Source organism: Sphaeramia orbicularis, chromosome 14 (assembly GCF_902148855.1).
Source record: "Sphaeramia orbicularis chromosome 14, fSphaOr1.1, whole genome shotgun sequence".
Classification (NCBI taxonomy): Eukaryota; Metazoa; Chordata; class Actinopteri; order Kurtiformes; family Apogonidae; genus Sphaeramia; species Sphaeramia orbicularis.
In genome coordinates, this window is record NC_043970.1 from 29,978,664 (window position 1) to 30,004,687 (window position 26,024).

A 26,024-nucleotide genomic window follows, 5' to 3' on the forward strand; every position below is an offset into this window, starting at 1 on the left:
AAGTGAAAATCATGAACAGTAAGACGGAAATGCACGACCTTTGAGGGTTATGTTTTCTTCCTGACTTTATTAAGCTTTATTTTGAAAAAGTGACAGGAAGTCTTCCCTGACGGAACTTGTGTCTGGACTTGTGGCTCCTACTCTGGACCATACCGGACCGTAACGGCCAGTACCCACAAAGTTTTTATAAGAAACGGATACTTTAAATGTTATTTCATAGCAATGGGGGGTAAGAATAAACAGCGAACTAAAGGAAATGTTCGGGTAAGTGTAAACATGTTTAGTGTACAGTGTTAAAGCTAAGAGTGCTAGCTACAAACATGACCACCAGCTAAAGGAAACTCAGGTTGACTTTACGTGTGGCTGTTTTCTGACAGCTGTTTCATAACTGCTCACAAATCAGCTGTAGCTAAATGTTTATATGATGTTGATGTTACTGTAGCCTTTTACTGTATCCATAACCAAATATTTTGTCCCACGACTAGCCGTCCAGTAGTGGTCGAGCCGCTGAGGTGCTGACCCGGGAAGGTGGCGTCATTCCCGGGTTTGTGGGATTTGACACAACGGTGACTTCGGAGCTGAGTTATGTTCCCGCTGTTCACGGTGCAGAGGAGATAGATAATCTGGTAGACGCTGATTTTCGCCTAGTACTCAGAAAACTCTCCAAAAGAGATGTTGTCACACGACTGAAAGTGAGTTTTAGGACTGTCGTCAGTATACTTGAGTCACAAAGACTCAAATGGAAATCAAAACTGCAGTCAAAGTTGACCATAAAGGACTCTGACAAAATTCTGTTCATTCATGCTTTTTTCAGGCTGTCCAAGACTTTGGATCCATGTGTCAGGAACGGGATGCTGAAGAGGTGAAAGGGGTGCTGCCATACTGGCCCAGGATTTACTGCAAGATATCAGTGGTGAGTAGGGCATTTGTTCTAAGTTTTTAAAAATACATTTTTGTGTTGCATGACTTAAAATATTGGAAATCAATAAATTTTAATACCTGACATAATGATGACCAGTGGCAGCGCCAGGATTTTAAACTACAGCATGAACTTTCTGTTATGATTATTAATAGGTACAATCTACTTTCACATATTTCTCTAAACACATCAGAAAAACATGCAGCAAACAAACAGCAATACCAATGTATGCAAGTTAATAAATGTTAAAAACAAAACAAAACAAAACTAATAGCCTAACGAACTAATCAAACAAAACATATGTATACAATGGCTTCCACTACATGCACATGTATATAATCACTGACAACATCTGTAGGCTTAGGTACACTTTCATACCGACCGGTATAATCTTCTAGCAGAAATTTAAACTGAGTGATAAAACAGACCTGAACAGTTAACAAAACTATTTGTAATTAATAGGTGGGTTCAAAACATAAAAAACTAGTCCTTATGCTACTCATACTATTTCTTTGCTTTACATTTCTTATGTAGAAGAAAGATGAATGCAATACAAGTGGAGGTATTAATCCATTCCAGAACTGAAGGCACACATATCATTATGAACCTATAACTATATTATTCATAAGAAACAGCCTCTGCATGTCTGCCTGGTTGTATTATAAGTGTATCAAAATGTGTTATGTACGTTTTCATTGACGGATTTTTCATATTTCTTTGTTGCCCGAATTTTCCCAAAGATTTGCCCAAATCTGGGGGGGGGCAACTGGGGCGGGGGAAGCAAAGGTTGTGACTTGGGGGGCTTGGTGCCGCTACTGATGATGACATGAAAGTGCTAAGTCTGTCTTACTTAAAATATTAATCTGCCAATTTCTTGTCATGAACGTTATTACACAGCTGCTTATTTTGCACTGTTATGCACTGCTGTCACTTAAAGGAAACCACAGTTTTCAGCACATATGTTAGTGTATATATGCATATAATACCTTTTTCTCTTTTTCACTTCTGAAGGCAAACACTTCTGTTTTTCTATATTCTTCTTATTATTTTTGATATCTGCTTCTTTTAACTGTTTGCACCAACAGAACTAAGACAAATTCCTTGTAATGTAAAAATTACTTGGCAATAAATCTGACTCTGATTCTGATTAAACATATTTAGGTTAATCATATTGGTGTGTTGCTACAGACACGCCCAAATAAAGCATATAATTTCAGCGAGAATGAGTGTGTGATTGTTTTTTTTTTTGGAGGTATTCTAACATTGGGGTGACTTTTTAATCATTATCAGGACTATGATCGCCGTATCAGGGAAGCCACACAGATCGCCTTTGAGCAGCTGGTGCTGAAGGTACGTCGCAGCTTGGCCCCATTTTTGAAGAGCTTGATGGGACACTGGATTCTATCCCAATGTGACACCTATACACCTGCAGCATCTGCTGCATGCCAGGCTTTTCAGGCTGCTTTCTCCCCTGCTAAACAACCAGAGGCCCTCAGCTTCTGTAAGGAGGAGATCCTTAATGTAAGTAGTTGCAGCAGTATTAACAAAGATAGCGCATTTTGATCCAAGAAGATTAAGTAACATTGAAGGAGTTGCCTCACTTTACAGGTACTTCAGGATATTTTGTTGAAAGAAACAGCAAATACACTAAGTGACCCACAGTAAGTAAATACTCATTTTAGGCTCTATGTTTATTGCTCCCATTCTGATAATTCAGTCTGTTTTGACAAAGATCTTTTTTTTGAGATACTGATTCCTTCTGTTTTTTTTCAGAAGTGTTTCAGAGGAGGAGAGAGAAGCCAAATATTTGCGCGTGGTGACCAGCTCTCTTCTTGGAGTGAAGAGGCTGCTTTCCCTGCTGCCCCAGAGTGAGCGGGTACTCCTGGAACCAAGACTTGCAGAACTCCTAAACTCCGGAAAGTTCTGGAAGTACAGCAAGCACAAATCACCACAGGTATCGATAGTAAATATATCCCTTCCTTATAGTGGGATATAATGTTGGAAATCCCATGACCTCAAGCTAAAGATGCCATCATGCCCTTTATATTGTACATTTTGTGAAGTAAATATTTTCCCCATCTGCTGTTTCAGTTGTGTCTAATTTCACATTACAAAGTAAAAAATAAAATTGATAGACTTGGATGTGTCAACAAAAGTGTGAAAAAATTAACCTAACACAATCTTTTTGTGTCGGCCGCTCCCAGTAAACAGTATTTTGAGACAGGCCATTCCTCATTTATAAACATAACATCTGTTGCCTCCCAGGTGCGAGGGGCATTTTTTGAGATGTTATGTGCATTGTGCGAGTTCACCCCTGCACTGGTCCAGGCTGAAGCAGCACGACTCTGCCCTGCTGTACTCCTGACAATCGATGACACAGATCCTGTGGTGCTGCCACCTGTATGGGAAGCTGTTCTTCATGTGGTCTCTACTATCCCTGTAAGTTTGGGTTCATATCATTTTAGGTGCTTGAGTGGTACAGTCTACATGAGTACTCACACATAAGAGATATGGATGTAAAATTGTTGAGTTTATCAAGGTCACTGGTCCCACAGGATGGTCATAGTAGAGTGGTGGTGGTGGTGAATAAGAATTTGTATTTCATGCCTGTACTTTTTGTATATTAGTATAATTAACAGATGGACAGATAAGCAGGTAGATGTGTTTACACTTTGTTCAATTTCTTATTTGTTATATAATGTCTATTTGTGTTCCTACTCCAGGACTGTTGGACACATGTAAATGCCAAGAAAGGCTTCTTACCTAAACTGTGGGCTCTGCTAAAAGAAGGTGGCAAAGGCATGGCCAAAGCACTTCACCCTAATCTAATGCCACTTCTCAGTAAACTGCCTCAACAAGTTACTGATCCCACATTGGATTTCTACTTCAGTTTCTTCACTTCACTCATAAATGGGTGAGTAATTTTTAAGTGTATATTAAGGCTTTGGTGATAAGTTACTGAAAACTTTGTGTCAAAGTTTGTATTTTGTTATATTAGTTGTTTAGAATTCAATTTGTATTTCATTTTAATCATAAAAGTGTAATATAAATTGCAATTTTATTGGTTATTTGAAATCTTGTTTTTCTTATACAATTTTATCATATCTAAGACGATAAATTATAGATTAATTACACTTGTTGTCAGTTTGTCTAGTGAGCGTGCTGTGACAAGCCCCACAGAAAGTGCAGTAATAGTAGCTTCTGTTGTGGAGTGTCTGAGATACTGCATACAGCAAAACGCAGAAGAAGAGGAAGGTCAGAAAAAACTCCGAACCATGCTTTTATCTCAGCAGGTGGGACTTACACAGTTGTGCACACTTTTCTCAAGAGTCCTGTCTGTTTTCTTATTCTTACACAGTTGTGGGTTTTTTTTCTTCCCTTTTTTGTCTTTTGCAGCTTTTACCATTACTGGAGACTGCTCTTGGAAGTTCCTCCATTCAGAATGGTCCTCTTTTCCTTTTAGTCACTGAAATGCTTATTTCCTGGGAAAAGAGAGCAGGTCTACATGGCGTTGGTGAATCTAATGACAGGAGAGATGTCTTTCAGGGGCTTGTTGCAGATTTCTGGGAGGAACTGGCGCTTTTGTTTGTGCGCTATACAGACAGCGACGGAACAGAGCCACAGGTTTTGGAAGGGATTGCCACGTTGTTGCAGGTGAGTGCAGTTCTGCCGAAGAGTTGGTGCAGACATACTCCCCAAAGAAAATTCACTGTGGATAGAGCAAATCATTATGTTGTTAGAGCCTTCTATTGTTTAAAGGTAGCCTAAGTGAAACAGATAACATAATGCCAAAGTAAATTTAATCTTGCCTTCCCTTATTTCTCTAGGTGATGCGTTACCCGGAGAAAGTGAACAGAAAGCACGCCCAGAAGAAAAAATCTGTCAAGATCTGTTTCTCTAAGCCGGAAGACAATGAAAAGACTGGGATTGAGGGGGATGATGTTGAGAAGACTGTGCAGACAGTGTCACAGCTTGTGAATGAGAGGGCATTTGGATCCCTGCAGACGCAGCATTTTGAGGATGTGGTGTGCCAGCTGGCACAGCTGTGTCTTGTGCATGTGAATGAGAAAAACTCTGAGAGACATCTTGTTTTCCTTTCTGGTCTCCTGCGGTCCTTTCACACACCCAGGGTCTTTACCGTGAGTCATCATCATTGCAGATAATAGTATTTCAAGTTATCACATTGTATTATCTGTTTGTCATATAACACAAAAATATTGTTGTGAAACTTAACACTGGTTTGTACAGCTCTTCTGTTACATTTGATGCAATACTGTTCTGTCATTTTAGACATTGGTAGAATGGGATGATAAACCATTAGACAACAGTGAGCAGAGGGACAAAATGGACATGAAGAACCCAGCTTTGCATTTCCTTCTGGAACGGGTAGTGGTGTGGCTGGCCGAGAAGGGACGCAGAAACACTGAGCACCTGGTGGAAATGGTTTTCAGCTCATTTAACTGCTGCAGCCGACAGGAGACCACTCGCATCCTCAATCACATCACCACGGTAACATAAAACACAGACATCCACATCTCTCTAATGTCTGACGAGATTTGTCTAGTCATAGTGCTTACACTGATGGTAGTTTAGTTACTAATGTTCTGTTGTCTTAACTTATTCTTAGATGGATTTACAGTGGGGAATTATCCTACAAATCATCCAGAGGGTATGTATTATTCTGCTTACACTTCTTCAGTATGTGTTTGTTATTTAATCTTCAGACACCGTTAATGTCTGTGTGACTCTGTTATCTGTCCTTTTAGTCATGTGCAGATGCTGAGACTCTTCAGAGCTGTAGTGACTGGCTGAAAGGGTCAGTGTTGGGTGAGCGACTCTTAGGATTGACTGAGGAGCTGTGTAAAGTGGGACCCTCCTCTTCCAGCTCTCCTTCTACAAACAGCCACAGCTGGACTCTTATCAGCCTCGTCCTTTCTCAGCACCACAACAATGGTGAAAAAAATACCACACAAACACTTTTTTTCCTGTCATTGTGATTTTGATAGCACCCTTTTATGTAACTCATTTTGTTCTCCTTACACAGTTCCTCTGATAGGAGAGGTTTACATGGAAAAGATCCTGGAGAGGCTGCATGCCACTCTGTCTGAGACCAAGAGTCTGTCAGATGCAGGCAACATTGAGCCACTCATTTCCTTCATCTGTGATGTTGCCTCCACATTCTTCTCCTCAGTACAAGACTGTCTTCTACTTGTGTCTGCTGAGGAATTACTGCTCACAGTCTTCCAACACACAGCGCAAGATCAAACACATACACACCTTTCTGGTAGGTACTTAATACAGTGCACATGCAAAGTCCAGGAATGCTGAAAAAGTAATTTGTTTTCATATTGTTACAAAAGACTCACTTATAGGTAAGCTAAGGAAAGTGTGTGTAGCTGGTGTCCAGTCGTTAGTCCAGCACTCAGAAGATCAAGTCAGGGAGAATGGTTTCCTGCATAGTGCTGCTCTGTGGGTGAAGAACCAACTACTCACTGCCAACTTGGACAATAAAAGGTAAAGAAGGAACAACTTTGGGCCTGTTATAAATAATTACCAGCAATTTTACATGTTTAAAACAAACAACAGTCTGCTTTCACCTTCCACTACCTTTAAATTTTCATGCTTTATGTTCACCTGAAAACTTAGTACTTAGCCTCACAAAATTTCTGTATGATTTTGTAATAAATTGCTAATTAATTTAAGGTTATTGATTTTACATTAATTGCAAAATGATTGCCTATTTTTAGGCTCAGCTTACTGTTGTTGACCTTTAAATGTCTCATATCTATCTTTTTCACTAAATCTGACATTTGGTGTTGACTTTTTAGTTTACAGGTTCTGGTTCTGGCTGTTCAAAGCCTTGTGGAGACAATTATTTCTGTCTGCAATCAAGAGTCACCTCTACTCATCCAGTTCTTTAACCTCTTGACACCAAGTGAGGCAGAGTGGACAAGAATTAGACAAGCCTTACCACCTCAGGTATGCCAGCACTGTTATTACTCAGAATAAATTACTAAATTAACTGATTACTGATTGTGTAGTTTTCCTCAGAGAAAGTACCAAATGCTACAGCTGGACTTGTACTTTAACTAATTCCTGATATTTGTGTGTGCTTCTTTTCTGTCCTCTACAGTGGGTTAAGACTCCCTTATTGTCAGGTCGTCTGAGAGGAGTTTGGGAAAAACCCTCAGTGGACATGTGGAAGTTTAGAGCCTCAAACAGGTTGCCAGCCCACTTATGTTCCTGCGCCCTGTTGGGAAGTGTGGCCCGGACAGCTACAATCATACCTTGTGACCAAAAGGAGATGGAATGTTCTTCAAACTTCCCAAACCTTAGGCACACAGGTAAGCAATATATTCTTTTCTGATTTCTTTTCTCATTTGCTTTCAAGGTTCCTAACAGCAGATGATGCGGTTTCTTAATATGTACAGTATGTTTCTGTTTTGACAGTTGCAGAGTTGCTTTATGCTCTCCAGTGGTGTAAGGAGGTGGAGTACAGTCCTGCTGTTGTGTCAGCCTATCATACCATGTTGGTTGACCTGGGTCTGTCTGAAGGATTTCATAGCCTAGTTCCAATGAAAGAACTGCTGCAGACACTCTATACAAGGTTAGATTCATTCACAAAGTTTTGATGATAAATTTCATTCCAAAGATTCACTTGAAATGTATGTTGAGAAACAGAAATATAACCTTTGCATACAACACCACATAAACAAAGCTTTTACCTATCTGGATCTAAGGACCCTCTTCAATTGTTCTGCTCAAAATAGTCAGTAATAATCAACTGAGGTGACATTATTCATTACCAGTGATTATTATTTAAATGTCAAGTGTACATTGGAAGAATGTGAGCCATGTCTTCAACGTCCACTAAAAATATACTGTGTTTATATTACGTTGTATATAGATCCATGGAGAATGGAGGTTTATGGTCTGTGACTTTAGAAAACTACATCCAAAACAACAACTTGGCAGCCACTCAGAGTGGCACCCTGAGGAAACTCTACAACACAGCAGACAGGTCAGTAATTTATTTGTTAATGGATTTTTAAAATGGTGTTAAGCTCATATACTAAGCTGTCCTGTGACCACTTTAGCAGGGGAAATTACCCAACACCGCAGCTGGGTTTGTTAAGACGCCAAAAAAATGTTTGTTTGTTTTTTGTTTTTTTTTTTAGTTTATTCCCAGTGTCTCAGAGCAAACTGAGTACCCTGCAGGTGCTAAGCCCCACCATGACCAAAGAAGACAGAGCGGCTCTTGTAGCTTTGGCTACTGCTGGAATAATCAACTGGCAAGAGGATGAGAGTAAGACTGCACATCTCACAAACACACACATACAAATGCTGTTTTGACTTTAACAAGCATGTAATCATCTTGGAATGTGTGTTGCAGACGTGTATGGATGCTTGGCAGTGTTGCTCTGCTGTCTCAAAGCTGATACACAGGTAGAGGAGGAGGTTGTACAAGCGATTTTAGCCACTGTGATGGAGTGGAGGAACAGCAGGGAGGACTGGTTCCTCTTCAGCAGGTAATCCTATAACAGAGAGTTGCACAGCCATTAATTCGCATTTGTTTTATTTGTATGAAGTATACATCTGATTTTTGTATTTCAGTGATCTGTCCAAAACATCTGCAGAACAGTTGAACCTTACTGTGGAGATGATGCGTTTCCTGTCCTGGCTGGTGGCTCACTGCCCCTCTTTTCTTGGGGGCAACCAGTGGGACTTCGTACTCTGCTCTGTATTAGCTTGGTTGGAGGTGAGGCCATAATTGCACCTTATTTCTGACTGCAGTGACAAAACTTCTGATCAGCTGTGAAGTATTTACTGGTATGGAGTCAGGTCCAAGTCAAACTGTTCTGTTAAATTATTATTACCTCCACCAAGAAGGTTATGTTTTTGCTGGCGTTGGTTTGTCTGTTTGTCTGTCCGTGTGCAAGATAACTCAAAAAGTTATGGACGGATTTGGATGAAAATTTCAGGAAATGTTGATACTGGCACAAGGATCAAATGATTAAATTTTGGTGGTGATGGGGGATGGGGCACTGATCTGCCTTGGCGGAGGTCTGCGCTCTCCGAGTGCTTTTCTAGTTTTTTTGCTTTTGCCTTTTTATTTCATTCAGTGTAATTGGTCATATTTTTGTAAAAAAGACTTTTTAATGCATTGCACAGTTCAAATCCAAAACAAATCCAAAAGTTCCTCCTACCGTTTCAAATGATAAAATCTGTTATTTGTCGCATGAGCTGCTAGTCATTTGTGGATTTTCTTCTTCTATTAATCTCAGACTGCCAGTGAGAATGTGAATAGTCTGTGGAGCCCATGGGTGCAGCTATTTGTGTGTGAGAACGCTGCACTTATTGTGAAGCTGAACCAGTTCTTCGCCTCACCACCTCCTGACGTACTGGACAAGCTACCGTCAGAATTGGCAGATGAATGGAAAGATTTCTTTGTTGATGGAATCTACAACTTGCTGTTGCCTTTGCCAATCAAAATCACAGGTGTGTACATGGGGGGTTTTATTTTAGGATGGTATGATGGATTTCTAGGAAATCAGCCTTTTCTGAAAAATAAACCACCAAAACCTACCATTCCACCATGCAAATGCTTAAATTAATGGGCTTTTCCACTGTTTTGTACTGGATCGACTCAATTCTGCTCAACTTTTTTGGCTTTCTATTGGTCAGAAGTTGTGGACCATATCCGATTCATCCTTGAAGGAGGTGGATTTGGGTCAGGACTGAATAAACATACCAACTTCCTCTTCTCTCTGTATCCTGTATTATATTTATTTATTATACCTCTTATTACAGTACATTTCACTAATATGAGGAGTTGCAGTTTTGTTGCATGGCAGTTTGTTCCAGTGTCACTCTAATAAACAGCTTTATTGATGGTAACGCTGATCAATTAAACTGCAAATGTACTCTTAAGTCTATGTATTTATAATTTATAATATGTATGTGCATATGTGACAACCTATTTTCTGTTTCTGTGCAGTCTGCTTATGATGTACAAATATAAAAACAAATTACCATCAGCCTGTTTAAGCTGAAATGTTTGTGCGTCGTAGAGTCAGGTGACTAGTGAGTAGTCCAGATGAAATAGATGCCAGGACGAAGGCTATTGATGTAACCATGGCCAAAAACATGAACATGTCTTCGCTTTAAAAACAGTCACAAATGAATAAACCTTTGCTTTTGCTGTGTCTGTTATTGTAGATGCCTTTCCTGAACCAGACGAATCTGTGTTCCCTTTGGTGGTGCTGCAGTCAGTTGGTGTAGCTCTGACATATGTGCCTCTGAAGCAGTTAACAGATAACTCGCTGCCAGCACGATTCATAGCCGACCAGAAGACAAACCTGCCAGAACCCCTCCAGACGCTCCTTAATACCCTCTGTCCTCTGCTGCTGTTCAAAGCCAGGCCGCTGCAGATCACCGTCTACCACCTGCTGGAAAAGTAAGCATCTGTGTAAAAGAGGAATACATGCAAACCACCCTGCCGCATCCTGTATCAACTGAAGCACTATATGTAATTAAACATGCTTCTTTCCAACACAGGGTCATGCCACAGCTGCCAGAGTGTGATGGAGAAGGAGACAGCAACAAGTCTGATGATGGTGGAGATGAGCCATGTCTGTAAGTATAAAAAGAAATGACACGCTATGACATGTGTGCTACCACAGTATGAACTATTCATCTTAATAAAAGTTTTTATTTAAAGAATCTTCGTTTTTTTTTGCTTTGCATGTTTAGTTCTCCTCCAGCATCTCTGATGGTCATTCTGTCCACCTGTGAAGAGCTCTGTGAAAACATCCTGACAGGAGTTCAAGTTGGAGAGTATGCAATGGTCCAGCCTCTGAGTGTTGAGTACTCCTGCATCCTTGGGTATTTGCTGGCTTGGAAACTGCTCCTCACTTTTTTCAGATCCTCACCATCTCATGTAAGTCATGACAAGCTGTGTACCTTGAGCATCTTTTTTTCACTCTGTGGTTACAGATTTCCAAGAGTAATTCGCAAGCAGAGAATGAATCCCAATTGCACTAAACTGTACAAATGTTGACACTGTGCCCTTTCGTATGTTTGGTTTATAGGTATATAGAGTTTCTTTTTTCCTATTTTACTTTTCTTACATTTCTTATTATATCTCGTATTTATAATTTTCTAGAGAGATAACTACTGACAAATAATTCCTTAGATGTGTTTGTGCAGTTGGTGATTTAAGAGGATTCTGATTCTGAACTTTGACAGTTGATCTGATTTTATTTGCAGCTGCGTGCCCATTATGCCCAGTATCTTAAGAGAAGCGGCTCCCTGAACAAGCTCCTTCTCCACCTTTTCAAACTGATGCCAGAAACCCCCGTCTACCCAGGCCAGGGGGCAGAAACCAAAGAGACCAAGACCTTCTTCACAGAGAACCTGTCCTTGGCTGTTGACAGTACGTAAAGTGTAAAAATGCAGTTGCTGTTCATGAGTGTAAAATCTTAACAAGTTTTGGTTTACTCGTGGGTGTTGTCTTGTTTGTAGAAAGCCACAGTGTTGAATGGGAGCTCCCTCACCTGGCATGCAGTGTATACTACAGTACAGTGCAGGACCTGCCCGCCATGGTGCGACTGTGGTGGAACAGCCAGGAGAAGAGAGTGAGCGCAGCTGTGGAAAAATTCACCATAAAATATGTCAGTCCTATTCTCTCAGCCCAGGAGATCTCATCTGTCCACTCCAGCACTCAGATGTTTGACAGCATGACTGTAAGTTCTACAAGAAAGACCACAACTTGTACCATTTTCCATCTCACTGGTCACTACAAACTGCCAATTTCTATATGTAAGCTTTTCACTTTATACATTTAGTGGACATTGTTAAATTTTTCCGTTTAATTTGTAGTGTTACCAAGGGAGTGCTGTATTGACTAGTCTGCCCAGTTCTGTTTTCTTTATAAGGATTTTGTGAAATGAAGTATTTACTTGAATGAGCTGTAATTTAAAAAAAAAAAAAAAAAAAAGCATTTGGCATAATGAAGAGCTGAAAATACAGCAGTGAATTTGTAAGTCTTAATTCTTCCCACACTTGGCACAGCCACAGCAGCAACAGAATATAAATGATGAGGGTTTTTGTGTTTTTGGAATCATTTGACAGTAACACATAGTGTAAGGGTTGATTCAACTTGGAGTAACAGTCCCTGCAGTTTATGTTCTTGGCAGCTAGTTTTCTATACAGGCATCTTTAATTCTGATCTGGGGAAAAAGTGTCCAATGGAATTTGGCCAGTTTGGACCTTTCTCTGAATTCAGGTAGTAACACTTGAAGGAGTGGATTCAAAACACCTCAATGGTTTGAGAAAACTGTTTTGTTTGTGTTGCGGCATCAGGTCAAGGCTCGCTCAGCAGCACGGGAGGTGATCGCTACCTATTCTGTGGATGATATCTTCATCGAGCTAGTGATTCAACTACAGCAGAACTACCCCCTGGGCTCCATCACTGTGGAGAGTGGGAGGCGTGTGGGTGTTGCTGTGCAGCAGTGGAGAAACTGGATGCTGCAGCTTAGCACTTACCTCACACATCAGGTAGAAACAATGTCAAATATTGAGGTTGTAGGTTACAGCACTAAGTTAAGGGTACTGCAAGACTTGTATCCCTATAATGTAGCTTTTTCAGACCAAAAGACTTGCAAAAACAAGTTTGATTTTCACATATCAGGTTGCAAACTCAACTTGCAGGATTAAAATAGAAAACAGTGGATGCTTCATGTACTAGAGTATCTTTATGTTTCTTTTGTAGAATGGCAGTATAATGGAGGGCCTGGCTCTGTGGAAGAACAACGTGGATAAACGTTTTGAAGGAATAGAGGATTGCATGATCTGCTTCTCTGTTATCCATGGCTCCAACTATTCCCTTCCAAAGAAGGGCTGCCGCACCTGCAAGAAGAAATTCCACTCAGCCTGTCTGGTGAGTCATACTCATTCATTGTTATGTTGCGTCCAGTCGTGAATTGCATAGATTTCCAGTGACGCAAGAAGTCTTACTTTGATGTTAGAGCTTTCCTGGTTGAATGCTTTTCGACAATTATCTTAGATCAGAGAAAGAACAATACCACATGCCTTTCAAAGTTTTTTTTTTGTTCCGTAAGTTTTTCTGAATCCACTGCCCCACTACTGGTTGCATCACATGCACTACTTTGTTACATCACACAATCAGTGAGTACAATTTAATGCATCACAACAGCTTAAAGTGGAACTGTGTAAGATTTTACCGTTTTGGTTCTTCTTCGCTGTTTTTGTAGCATTTTTCTCAATAGAGCTACCCCTACAGTTTCGAAGTACATATTCACTGTGGTAAAACCTACTGTTAACCCTCCGCCTCCTACCATGTGCATTTGTTTTCAATGACGCTGGCGACGGACAAGTAAAAAAAATAGTGATCAAATACGCTACTGGAGTGGAATGGGAAACTTTATTCGGACATTGAAGTTTCGGACATTTGTTTTTACTTCATGGACGAGGTCATGGAACCGGAGCTGCTCTGAAGCTTCAGCAGCCTCTAGCACCACACTGCTAATAGTAGCCACACAGCTTAACCCTATAACACCAAACGTATCACATTTGATACATGAGTTTTGAAGCCCTCTACATGATCAGTGTGGTATTTTTTTCTTGAAAAACCTGATGTATACAATTAGATATATTCAATACACAAGTAATCCACCAGGGGGGAGGAATTCATTCACCAGAGGCCTTTCCAGTGACACTACAAGACTGTCATTAATGAGGAAGGAGGCAGAACTTTGCCAATTTTGAAAAGGAATTACCAATTTGTTAGACATGTTTGTGTTATATTATGTTTTTGTTTGTTCAAAAATAATGATATTTGAGCATTGAGACCCAATGTATCAAATATGATACAAAATTGAAACTCATACATTTGAAACAAAAATTTGGGGGGGGTTGTTCAGAAGGACCAAAAAAGGCTCCATTTTCAAAGAACTGGAATTTTCTATCAATGATTTAATAGTTCGGGCTTTCCAGGGGTTAAGAGCTAACAGGCTAACAGACATCAGCAGCTCCCACCTATCACTGTGTCCCAGCCCCGTTAGCGGTTAGCGTGCTATCATCCAGGTGCTAACATTTATAACAACAACAAACATCAGCAACTCCCACCTGTCACTGTGTCCTGGCCCCATTAGTGATTAGCGCGCTATCACCCCAGGGCTAACACTTTTAACAACACCAAACCTCTAGATTCTAGACATTCACCTGTACAAGAGGCAAGTATCATACAACACCAGCTAAGATCCAACATTGAGGCTACTTGTTATGCCAGTCGCTATTCAGACAAAACCTATTAGACATGGGTCATATAATGAACTACATACATCTCACAAAAACTAGACTCAACTGACAAAATTCTGTGGCTAGTAGTAAAAACACACTCCTGAGGCAGACAAAGGGTGATCTAGTAAACTGAACAAACATACAACTACGTAACAAACTACTGTTATTACTAGGGAGTATGCTAACATCTCGGCTAGCCAACAAGCATCCAGGCATCGTTCATAAAATAAGTTCATATCCGAGTAAACACTGTCACAACCAATAGCATCATCAAGAGCACAAATCTACTGAAATACACAGAGTGTCGAGAATTTATCTCAGCGATACTTACAACTACAGCACCAACAACGCCAAGTCTGCATCCATTTAGATGTTTCTTTTTCTTTCAGCTCACACCATTCTGTAAAAGCTGGACCAAGGCAGACTCTAGTCTTGTTCCTGGTTTGGTCACTCACTCTTTTCTTCTTCCTCCATCCTCTGACAACAGCCACCTCTTCCTTTTATCTGCTAGCTCTGCTATGGTAAACGCCTGTGAAATGAACGTGTGGCTGGCTTGTGTTTACAGCTAGCCAGCTGTACCTGGCTGGGGGTGTTTTTGTGTCGCAGTGCCGTAAACCGAGATGAGATCTAGGCTACAAAGATGGCATAAAGAAGTTGCAAGTGGCATATTCAGCCTTAGAGGCGCTAGTGGGAAGGTGGAGGGCTTCCATTCTGCCTCTAACAAGTCATTTGACCATCACAATTACTTTGAAACTGTTTAATTAAGGTAAAAATGCTGCAAAATTCTCCTTTAAACTAAATATTGCATTGGTTTTTCCTGTCTTTCTACAGTACAAGTGGTTCACTTCCAGCAACAAGTCCACCTGTCCGCTGTGCAGAGAAACCTTCTTCTAAAACGCATGGACACACACCTGCATGAAAGGTTGATGGATAAGTGATGTGCATAGTTCTCAGTCAACCAGAACTGTATCAAATTATAATAACATGCAGAAGATGATTAAGATGCTCATGTGATGTGAGGTCTAATTTATGACATGAACATATGGATTAAAAGAACTGTGTGTTGTATTTAGTGGCATCTTTATGCCAACCTTCCCTCACCACTCATTCCTTTTCAAGCATGTGATAGAGCCTGACAGTGGCTCCAACATGCCCCCTCCAGATCCAGTGTTTGGATAGTGTAGAAACAAGGCCTTGAGACCTAAGTGTGGGGCTATGATCATATGACGATCTGAATCAAGATTTCTGGTGGTCTCAGTCTATGATATGACAGCTTTTTTAAGTTATCTGACTAAAAAGTCTTTCCTTCTCAATTAATTTTTGCAGTTTTTTGGACTGTTTGGCCTGTACAGTAGTCCATGCTTTCTATAACTGTTTGCCATACTTATGAGATGGTCTTTTTCTGGTCTTAATCTTTTTCCCATTAATTACCTAGACATTGGACTGTTGCTTCAGCCAGTCACTTGTGTGAATTCAGAATTATTGTCTGTTGAAGTTCACGCCCCAGACCACCAGTTTACAGAGTTGAGAGATTTTCACACCAGGGGCGATCCAAGTTTACACCATGTGCTTCACTTATTCAGTAAGAGACTGGAATATATTTGCGATAAGTTGTTTGAGAGAAATAGTTATAAATTCAGCATCACCTGGACCTTTACCTCCGACCTGTGTTTCCATCCATCTGATCCAGCTTGTTCTGTTCTTCTGGGTCCATGGCCAGGTAAAAAGTCACTCACGGGACAACTATGGTTGATTCATGGTGTTAAGGTTACAGAAACTCCTCACTATCCTGCTAGTCTAGTTGTTTGTTGATGCTTGTCCACACGTAGTCCTTCACTTCATTACAATTTGTGTCTTTTTATATTGAACACTGGCTAGACATTGACAGGTCCAGATTCATCATTGTTAATACATGATCTCACAAATTATTGATTGATGCATTTACTTGTACTGCGAAAGCTTGGAAAAAATCAACCGTGTTGCAAAAAATTAAAACATCTCTTCTTCACTGTGACATATTTGGCCTGCGTGAAAGCACTCATGACTGTTGAAAAAACAGTTTATCACACAAAAGAAAATGCCCCAGGTATGTAAAGGCCTTTACTGTTGATTCTTCACTATTTGAAGTTGTCATTTCTTTAGCCTTGAATTATTATCGCTACAAATTACCCATGATGCAACAGTGTCTGTAAAATACATTAATTACACGGATACTTTGTCCATTTAAAATGAAAGTTAGCTGAATCAGAAAGTTTTGTCTGTAGTTTTTATGTGCATTTAGTGATTTGATCTGCACAATCCCTCTGAAAGGAAGATCATCTGACAAATTAAGATCCACAATGTCCACAATCTGAGATTTAAGAACCCAGCTCTAACTGGTGGGCTTCATTGAAGATCATGGAATTGATAAAAACAGTAGTTATGATAGATTATCTGATTTGCTATATTCCATATCTACCACTAGATCCTCCTAAATCTCACACACTGGTCTTTAAAAAATTTCTGACTGTCTCAGAAAATCTTGTTCAACATGATCAGAATAAATTTGAGTACAACGGATGTTGATCGTATTTTAGTCGCTTTTATGTTCATATTCAATGTTTTTGCCAGTGCAAATTCTAAGTATATATAGTATTAATATCTGTACTTTTCTGAAGTTGTTTTTTTTTTTTTTTATGTTTAAAGACCTTGTGCTGTAGAAAGGCAGAGTCAAACAGCTGGGAAAGTCACAGCACACTTCAATAAGTGCAGTGACCAAACTGAAGACTCATTTTATTAACTAAAACAAAGATGGTTTGTGGTGTAAAGACAGGTTTCACAGATATTTCCTAATATTTAGGAGTGTAAAGAAATGATGTCTTATTTGTGACATGCCTTATACTATTGTAACATGGTGAGATTACCAGTGAATTAGAGTTCAGAGAATTACTTTTAATTTCAAAAGGGAGATGCTCTAATGAAGTCTACTGATTTGTTTCCTCGCCTGTGCCTGTATACAGCTGTAAATGATGCTGGAAGTGAATAAAGTGGAAGTGGATAGACATTACTTTTCTGTGTTTTAACTATTTATATAGGGGGTTGTCTACTGGTCTCACTTTGCAACATTTTCCACTGGTCATAAAACATCATGACCCAATTTTCAAATTTCCAAATAAACCTATACCATACAATGTCATTGTGAGCTCTGAAAAACAACAGTTTATCCACATATTTACGCTCCTGCATCTGGGACTCATTACTTTCTCAAAACTGAACATGTCAACAGCAAGACTGTACACTTTAAGTAAAGCCTACCGAATGGGCTGTTTTCACTAAAACACAATAGCTGAAGCGGTTTTGGTTCCTCTAAAGCAGGGGTGGGCAACCTGTGGCTCTGGGGCCACATATGGCTCTTTAGCATCTCTCTATGGCTCCTCTGGTCAAAAATCACAAGGAACATTTTGAAATGAACTGAATGAGTCATTACTTTTTAACATTGTTATAGGCCTAAATCCATTTTAACTTTATCTGCAAAAATGCACAGGCTTTACATGGAATAAAATAATTTTTTGACAGCATTAAAACCAAAATGGATTATTTTTTGCCAAATTCAATACAAGATACTCAATTTGCATTTGTTTACAGTTTGTAGGTAAGCCACTATACATACAAGTTGCGGTTTTTCTCCATTACACAACGTAATTATATTTTGGATCTAGTGTTCATCATTAAAAATTGTACAAATCTTGAATGTTTTCTGTCTTGTAGTTGTATAATTTCATAAATACACCAGACATTGCATTATTGTAATGGAAATACAAAGTTAAATAGCAAACTAATCACAAATCGGCTACAGCAGAGCAGCCACCTCATGGTAAAATATAGATGGGTCTAAATATTTTTTTCATGGCTCCAGTCAGATTTCTGTCTTCTTTTTGAGACTTAAATGGCTCTTTATGTTGTAAAGGTTGCCGACCCCCGCTCTAAATGCTGTCGTTGAATGCATCAGTGTACTTTCTGTGAGATGGTAGCCAAATGAATACAGTTGTATGCAAAAATAATAATCATAATAATATTTGGGTAACCCTTGAAAAATGGCATGATTTGGTTTAAGTGTGTAGGTGCCCCAACTGTTGCACATGCCATAATCGTGTATTCCTTTTCCTATTTTTGTTTAGTTTATGAATAAAATTAACAATGCAATAATTTTGTTAGCGATATTGTCTTTATTCCACATCCTACAGAGACTGTGTTCACATTTTTTCAGTAATAAAAAAAAACAAAATTATGCTATTTTTCAAGGCGTGTTCAAATTTTTGCATACAACTCTAGGTGTAATGTTATTTGACTTGTAAATTTGAGATGTGCTACCCTTTTAAGTTTTGTGAAAATTTGATTTTGGGTTTGGCACTGTATTGAGGAGATGTTAAGGCACAACCTACTCCAATAAATATTTAACACCCTCAGAGCTGTATTTGTGCTACAACATCTTTGTTATGAATGTCACCTTTCAATCAAATGTTTGCTTTCCCCTGGCAATGAACAGTCCACTGCACACATTTTATGAATGTCAGTCAAAACATTGATAGCTAAACATTTAAAATAAATTGTGTTTTCTTACCACACACTCCACAGCTAATCCCATCTGAATTTACAGTATACAATAGGGTTTAGCTGTGTATAAAACAGTCACACTTCATACTTGCATGTATTCACAGTGCTGTATCATGTCTTGAGCAATGTGCTGAGTTTGATGAAGGTTAATGTCAAACCTGTGAATCATGGTGTTCTATCAATAATCTATTGACTTGCAACATGTTTATGCCACTTTGTAATAGCCTTTCATAACAGCGCAAAACCCTGTTGCAGCAGTGTCACAGGATATTAATGTTCCTAGGCTGAATGCAGAACAGTGAAATAACAAAGTGGTCTAATATAGACCTATGAATACAAAGGGACCTAATCTGATATTCTGTTAATGAATGGTATACTTTGTGTAAATGCAGACATGTACTCTTGAGTCTTTTCTACATATGACCCTGGGTGTCTCATTACATTCATGGTCCATTATTTCACAAATCTCCCCTCATGATAACAATAATTATAATGATAATAATTGTTTATTGATGTTTCCAAGATTAGGCTTTATGCAAAGTATGAAATAAAATGACCTTAACATGCAGTTGAAGATTTAATTATAACAATGACCATATCTTCCCCTGTGACGTAAACATCAGAGTAAATAAAAATATATTCCTAAACTTTGGATCATATAGAGGAGATGACCCTTTTTGCTGTCATTAAATAACGAACATATCATATGGCTTCACTTGACCTGATGTAACTTTATTCAAAGTCAGTTTTAATGAAGGCCATGTCCTTTCATGAACTGTTAACGTTCACCTTACCTCCAATTAGAGTTATGTGGTATATCCATACAGCAATTACTGTAAAATAACCTGTGCCAGTTTCTAAGAAAAGACAGTAATTAGCTCTGAGCCTGTGACTGCTGGTACCCGCCTCCAAAGCTCATTTATTTTGGACCCACCTCTTCCTCATGTTGAATAATTTATCTGTTTAATGGAGGCTTGCTCTCATCATAGTTGTTCCTATGGAATTAATTATGACAGATTAAGCATGATCAATGAATTAATCCCTATCATTTGGTCTCCTGTCTCTGCGTGTGTGTGTGTGTGTGTGCGTGTGTGTGTGTGTGTGTGTGTGTGTGTGTGTGTGTGTGCGCGTGCGCGCATTTGTAATTCATTACTGCGGTCAAACTTTATCAATGCACACAGCCAACATCCATCATCATCTGCCCTTGACCTTTTTAATGGCCATTGATCTGTTTGCCAGACATAAATATTTACACTGAATTTCCCTTCCCTTACGAGTTTTAACACACCCAGGCACACATTCAGGCATACACAATACAAGTGCACACTTGCAGACACACACACACACACACACACACACACTTAAGCAGACAGCCTCAAATCTTATTGCTCATTATCTGCTTGATTAAGCAGTGGTACAAACGTTATGAACTACAGTACTGTCTCGTATGCAGCCTATTCTTTCTATAATTGCAGGTCAATGTTAACCAGTAGATGGCAGCATTGTCAAAAGGCACAACTGTTGAATTAAAACTACTATTTGAGAAGGCTGTTTTAAGATCAACCTGAGAGAGGGAAAAAAAATTGTGCTGTTTGGAGTCTCTCTGGAGATTTAATTACCAACAAAGATCAAGTTTCTGTTGTTAAAATGTGCTGTTGCATTGCTTTTCAGACAAATGCATTTGAATTTTATCCAAATGATTAATAGGAGTTTTTAATAAGGAATTACTAGGACCCCAAAGGGATTATTAATGTGTCATCTTTCATTACTCAAATGAATTTAATTGATGAAAACAGTCCCAAATGTGTTTTGTAGTAGTACTCCTGCTGACTGAGAAGTAGAAAAATATGGCAGCATCAGACACGAGATAAAAAGAACCACGCACACACATACAATCAGCCAGACAGTAATAAACATCCTTAAAATCAATAAGCCTAAACATCTTTCCAAACACCAGGATTGAAACGCTATATAACACATATGATGACTGCTCCTTTTCTCATATACAAGTGATAATGAAATGGGAAGTGACAACAATTTCACTTGTGCACTGCAATAAAGGCAATAATAGGGCATTATAACAGCAGTGTGCATCATATCAGATAATATTACATCCACATGCAGTCTGGTCAGTTTGTAAAGGCATCTTTTCTTGTCTGTTTGAGTTCACTGACGTAAAAAGCATGATGCAAAACCAGGGGCAGAGTGTATGCCAGGAAATGTTATGGAGGACTGACTGTGGGCCGTTTCAATAATTTCACATTTCACTATCACTGAACATACTTTAGCTTTAGCAGCTTTGATTAATGTGTAATTGTATTGATTTTGTCAGGTAACTTTGCTACAACTGAAAAAAGGAAATATACTTGCTATTTCAACCTTGTTTCCTTGTCTGAATACAGAAACAGATGAATATGCAGCTAGAATTACAGTATAGTAAAATGTGATATAATAAAACATGGGAGGATGTAACCACACCGGGAGCTTGAGCCAATTCAAGGTTTTTAAAATTAAGCCAACATTTTACTTTGATGAACATTAATATAATCGGTCAAATAGTTGTATTTTACAATTAAAACCCACTGTTTTTTTCAATGGGCAAACAATCCTAAAACAGTCAAGATGAGCAGGTTTCTGTCTCGTCTTCAGATGTCTGATATGCAGTTTTCTTGTTTGTCAACTGAAAGATCCAAGAAGTGAGGAAGCTGTTTTTGTGCTTTTTCAGCACATGAATGTGGACAGAGCTTAAAAAGGTGAAAAGGCTGTTTAATTTAGACTTACTCTACAACAAGTGGTGCCAGGCACAACAAACCCCACCCCTCACACATATTTCACCCATTATAAGTAAATGGGAAGAATTTAAAATTAATAAAAAAATGTGAAATTTGACCTACTGTTCCCAAAATGTAGTGACATCTATTCTGGGTCACTGGCAATCTATAAACCAAATCTGGTATGAATTCACCTGATAGTTTTGCTGCTACAGACATTTGAAATTTCAGCCATTATAAGTAAATGGGGGGGGAAAAAATGAAATTCTTAAAAAAACTGTAACTTTGACCTACTTTTCCCAAAATGTAATGAGATCTTTTCTGGGTCACTGGCAATCTATGAAATGAATTTGGTATAAATTCACCCAATAGTTTTGCTGCTGCAGACATGTGAAATTTCACCCATTATAAGTAAATGGAGGAAAAAAAGATTTTAAAAATTTATTAAAAGTTTTAACTTTCACCTACTTTTCCCAAAATGTACTGACATCTATTCTGGGTCACTGCCAATCTATAAATCAAATTTGATATGAATTCACCCAACAGTTTTGCTGCTAGAGGGTTAACAAAAAAACAAAGAAACAAACAAACCGGACCAAAAGCAATACCCTTTGCCTTCCCTTTGGCGGGCGGGGTAATTACATGTTTTTTGGTGATGGTATATAAGGCAGGGCCCAGGCAGGGTACTCAATTTGTTTTGTCTTGGGGCCACTTTCATAAAACAAGGAAAATGTTTGAAATGCAAGGAGTTGGTAATGCACATAATCATCTTTGAGTTAAATATGTTACTAGCAGCATTGTACCCGCGGTGCCATTGTATGACAGCATGAGAGGCTAAAATCGCCCAACATACCTCAACATTTGAATACGGACATAAAATAGTGCCTAGTAGATAGTCAGGTAATGGTCTGGCACAAGGAACAAATTATTAAATTTTGGTGATGGTCGGGGGGAGGGGGTGTTTGTTCGTCTGTTAGCAAGATAACTCAAAAAGTTATGGACGGATTTTCATGAAATTTTCATGAAATATTGATACTGGTATAAGGAACAAATGATTAAATTTTGATGGTGATCAGGGTGTGTGTGTGTGTGTGTGTGTGTGTGTGTGGCGGGGGGGGGCATCACAAGAAGCACACAAGAACACAAAAAGCACTCTCCGATTGCTTTTCTTGTGTTCAAATTGAGTTTAACTAAATTAACCTGATGTCACTTCATGATATCACATATTTAACCCTCAAAGACCTAAACAGCACCCTACCACCAAAAGCATCCACTGATTTAAAACCTTTAATGCCTTTTGAACTATTAATCCTATCAAAAACATTGTTTTTTTCTTTTTTAACTTGTCTTGTCCAGCATCATAACGACAGAATGGTAGTCTGGCTGCCTTTTGGTGCTGAACAAATTTGCTTTGCCAAGGGAAACTTCATAAAGTATATTATGAGTTTTGTTGAACCACATTTCAATGCTGGACCTGACGGGGGGGGCGGGCAAGAAAGGAGAAGGTGGCAAAGACCATCAATACATCACAATACATCAATACAAGACTATCAATACATTTTTAAAATTCACATTAAATGCAGTTTCTCAGCTTTTCATTGTCATCAGATATGATCCATTTGGACATTCAGAGACTCCGTAGTGAACATGGAAACACTGTGATCTTCTACAACACTGATTCACAAATAAAACCCATGTAGTTTGACAAATGACAGAGGTTGTGGACAACACATAATAAATAGTGAAAAATCACCAAAGAAACATTTAATGTAGAGAAAATTTAAGTTTGGAGTTTATGTTATTAAAAAATGCTCTAGATCTTTAAGGGTTAATCCTCTGCTTGTCTGAAAATGCCCATGGAGCCCCATTGAGAATGTCTTCAATCACAGGAACTAAGGTTTTTGTTTTTTAACTGTTTAATATTAGTGTTTTTTCTGGGTAAATTTACTATGTATTCCATGCTTTCTGTCATTTGTGTTGCTGTGTTCTCCTTTATTTTTTTTCTCTCATATATTAAATGTTTTTCGATCAGGTTTGTGTACATACAGCACAGGTACAAGCCCAAGGCAAATTCTCCTACATTGTGGGACAATAAAGTGAATCTTGAATCTTGAGTGATTGTACATTATAGAGTCATTAAAATACTGCCTAAAAGCACAGGGACAGAGTAGTTGCAGTAGTCTCATGTCCTCTCAGACCACTTGAATTACAATATGCTGAAAGGTAATTATGGATTTTTTTGCCCAGAGACACTAAAAAACACCAGGCACTGCAGCTTTTACTTGGTACAAAGATCTCCCATAGGCCTATATGACAGATAAATCAGATATTTTACCACATGCAATACCTGCAACAATATTATAGTTTTGTTTTTTGTTTTTTTAATCCCCAGTGTTAATCAGTTCATCATTATTACCCCACCCCCTGAAGGGGAGGCAAGGGGTATTGTTTTTGGTTTGTTTGTTTGTTAACACTCTAGCAGCAAAAATGTTGGTTAAATACATACCAAATTGCGTTTATAAATTGCCATTGACTCAGAATAGATCTGTTTACATTTGGGAACAGTAGGTCAAAGTTCAAATTCTTAAATTAATTCTAAATTTTTTTTTTTTCCCATTTACTTATAATAGGTGAAATTTCAAATGTCCGTAGCAGCAAAACTATTGGTGGAATTCACACCAAATTTGGTTTATAGATTGCCAGTGACCCAGATTACATGTGATTACATTTTGGGAAAAGTAGGTCAAAGTTCAAATTTTTTATGAATTTTTACAATCTTTTTTCTTCTCCCATTTACTTATAATGGGCGAAATTTCAAGTATCTATAAAAAACATCATTTTTGTTTCAATCTACTTCAAACTTGGCACATATATAGAGGCAATTGATATGCCGACATCAGCATACACATAGACATGATGACATCAGCTGGATCCATGCCAAAATAAGTTACAATATGTGTGAGGGTCGGGGTTTGTTGTGCCTGGAACCACTTGTTGTAAATTAGAAACTGATTGGCAGACCATCTCACACCCATTGGGTCTCAAATTGCTATATGGATATTATTGCCGGGCTTGAGCATCTGTAAGTATCCTCTCAGCACCACTTATGATGATTCAGATGAAATCAGATTCCAACCGTAAAGATCCTGTATTAATGCTAAAAGTGCTCCAGATTGCGTCCATCCATGCATTGGCTTTCTATACTAACCTACTTGCATCAAACCGTTGTACTACTACAAATTAATTAGCAGCCAGCCTGTCTAACAACAGTCACGGAACTGGGCTTTGTGTCCTTCCATTCTGATTGGTGGAGGACTGGTTAGTGCATAATTATCCAGACCTAGTTACCTCTCATTTAGCTGCTTCTGACCCATTTGTGAGGCCTATTAGCATTCTAAACCATTTGTAGCTAGTCTCATCCTAGTCACGCTGCAGCCCAGTACTGCAGGCAATGGTTCAATTCTAGAAATGACTTTGAATCAGTGAATGTGTTTCATGTGTCAATGTGTCTGTATAACTCTGCTGATAATAGTTCCATTGAAATTAATCCCACATAGTCATTTTATTTGCCAATCTTCTCCACGTCGTCTATCTTTCTGATTTGTCCCAACTTCCCCATTATACTGTATAACATGCTGTATGAAAATACATACGGCATACAATCATTACTAGAATGTGAATGTAATTCCAGGAATTTATTTGGTTCATTTGGCTTATCCTAGACCAAGACTTTACAATTCCATCGGGGCTATTTCCTCAACTGCTTTCAACTCTAAAGCAAAATGATCAATTTTATTAACATTCTCTGTTTTCATATTATGAAGGCAATAAACAATAGGCGTGATTATTGACCTCAATCTATAGGCTCCCAGACATGCATTTGTATTGGTCATTATGGCTGGGGAGGCTGCCTGGTCTGCCACAGTTTAAATCTACTGTTATTACCCTGTCATCACATACAGGCCTTTTATGGTTTTCTATTACCACTGCCATGTTATAGCAGCATTGGAGGGCACCCAAGACCAGGGGGCTGAGTGTGCTGTTTTTAAAAGACTACTGTGAGTAGATTTAAAGAGAACATTCTATATTTTAAGACCATACTGATAAAAAGAGAATGAAGGTGAAGAACAGAGCACGCACAAAATGTAATGAATGGGAACTAAGAGTAAAAAAAGGTAAGTTATGCAATTGCACAAGCCTGACTGCAGTGCTACACATTAACTACTGCTCTTTTCATTAAGTTTTTCATGAAATCTGCTGAAAGGGTAGGACATGTGCCAAAGTGGAACTCAAGAGGTGCAATATGTGACACGGTGCAGGGTTTTTGACACTGGGGGATGTACATTTTTGCCCATAAAGTTGGAATAAAATATATTCACCTCGTCTCATGAAATGATTGTGAGATTGTGATTTATTCT

General features: G+C 38.7%; 1 protein-coding gene across 2 annotated transcripts; it reads left to right on the top strand.

The window, feature by feature from the left end:
* The first annotated feature begins 121 nt into the window (after positions 1 to 121).
* Positions 122 to 17,287, top strand: ltn1 (listerin E3 ubiquitin protein ligase 1). 2 transcript variants are annotated; one of them, XM_030154117.1, is made up of 32 exons: positions 122 to 264; positions 486 to 692; positions 815 to 913; positions 2,210 to 2,440; positions 2,528 to 2,580; positions 2,693 to 2,873; positions 3,185 to 3,358; positions 3,643 to 3,833; positions 4,065 to 4,212; positions 4,316 to 4,573; positions 4,747 to 5,058; positions 5,210 to 5,428; positions 5,547 to 5,588; positions 5,686 to 5,872; positions 5,964 to 6,203; positions 6,280 to 6,433; positions 6,748 to 6,898; positions 7,053 to 7,263; positions 7,370 to 7,526; positions 7,827 to 7,940; positions 8,098 to 8,225; positions 8,313 to 8,448; positions 8,534 to 8,678; positions 9,205 to 9,418; positions 10,139 to 10,376; positions 10,478 to 10,555; positions 10,673 to 10,859; positions 11,189 to 11,354; positions 11,444 to 11,664; positions 12,284 to 12,478; positions 12,693 to 12,860; positions 15,074 to 17,287. In XM_030154117.1, the coding sequence occupies exons 1-32, from the start codon at positions 223 to 225 to the stop codon at positions 15,134 to 15,136; spliced, it is 5,310 nt and encodes a 1,769-aa protein (XP_030009977.1). In that variant the 5' UTR covers positions 122 to 222; the 3' UTR covers positions 15,137 to 17,287. The 2 variants fall into 2 exon arrangements, with proteins under 2 accessions (XP_030009977.1, XP_030009978.1); XM_030154118.1 differs by having other exon boundaries at positions 2,696 to 2,873.
* Positions 17,288 to 26,024: the final 8,737 nt, after the last annotated feature.

Bases quoted from the DNA above. Each gene is read 5' to 3' on its own strand.
- ltn1 (XM_030154117.1), top strand. From the start codon at position 223: ATGGGGGGTAAGAATAAACAGCGAACTAAAGGAAATGTTCGG. The intron at 3,834-4,064 runs GTGAGTAATTTT...ACTTGTTGTCAG, and splicing joins TTCACTTCACTCATAAATGG to TTTGTCTAGTGAGCGTGCTG. The intron at 12,861-15,073 runs GTGAGTCATACT...GTCTTTCTACAG, and splicing joins AATTCCACTCAGCCTGTCTG to TACAAGTGGTTCACTTCCAG.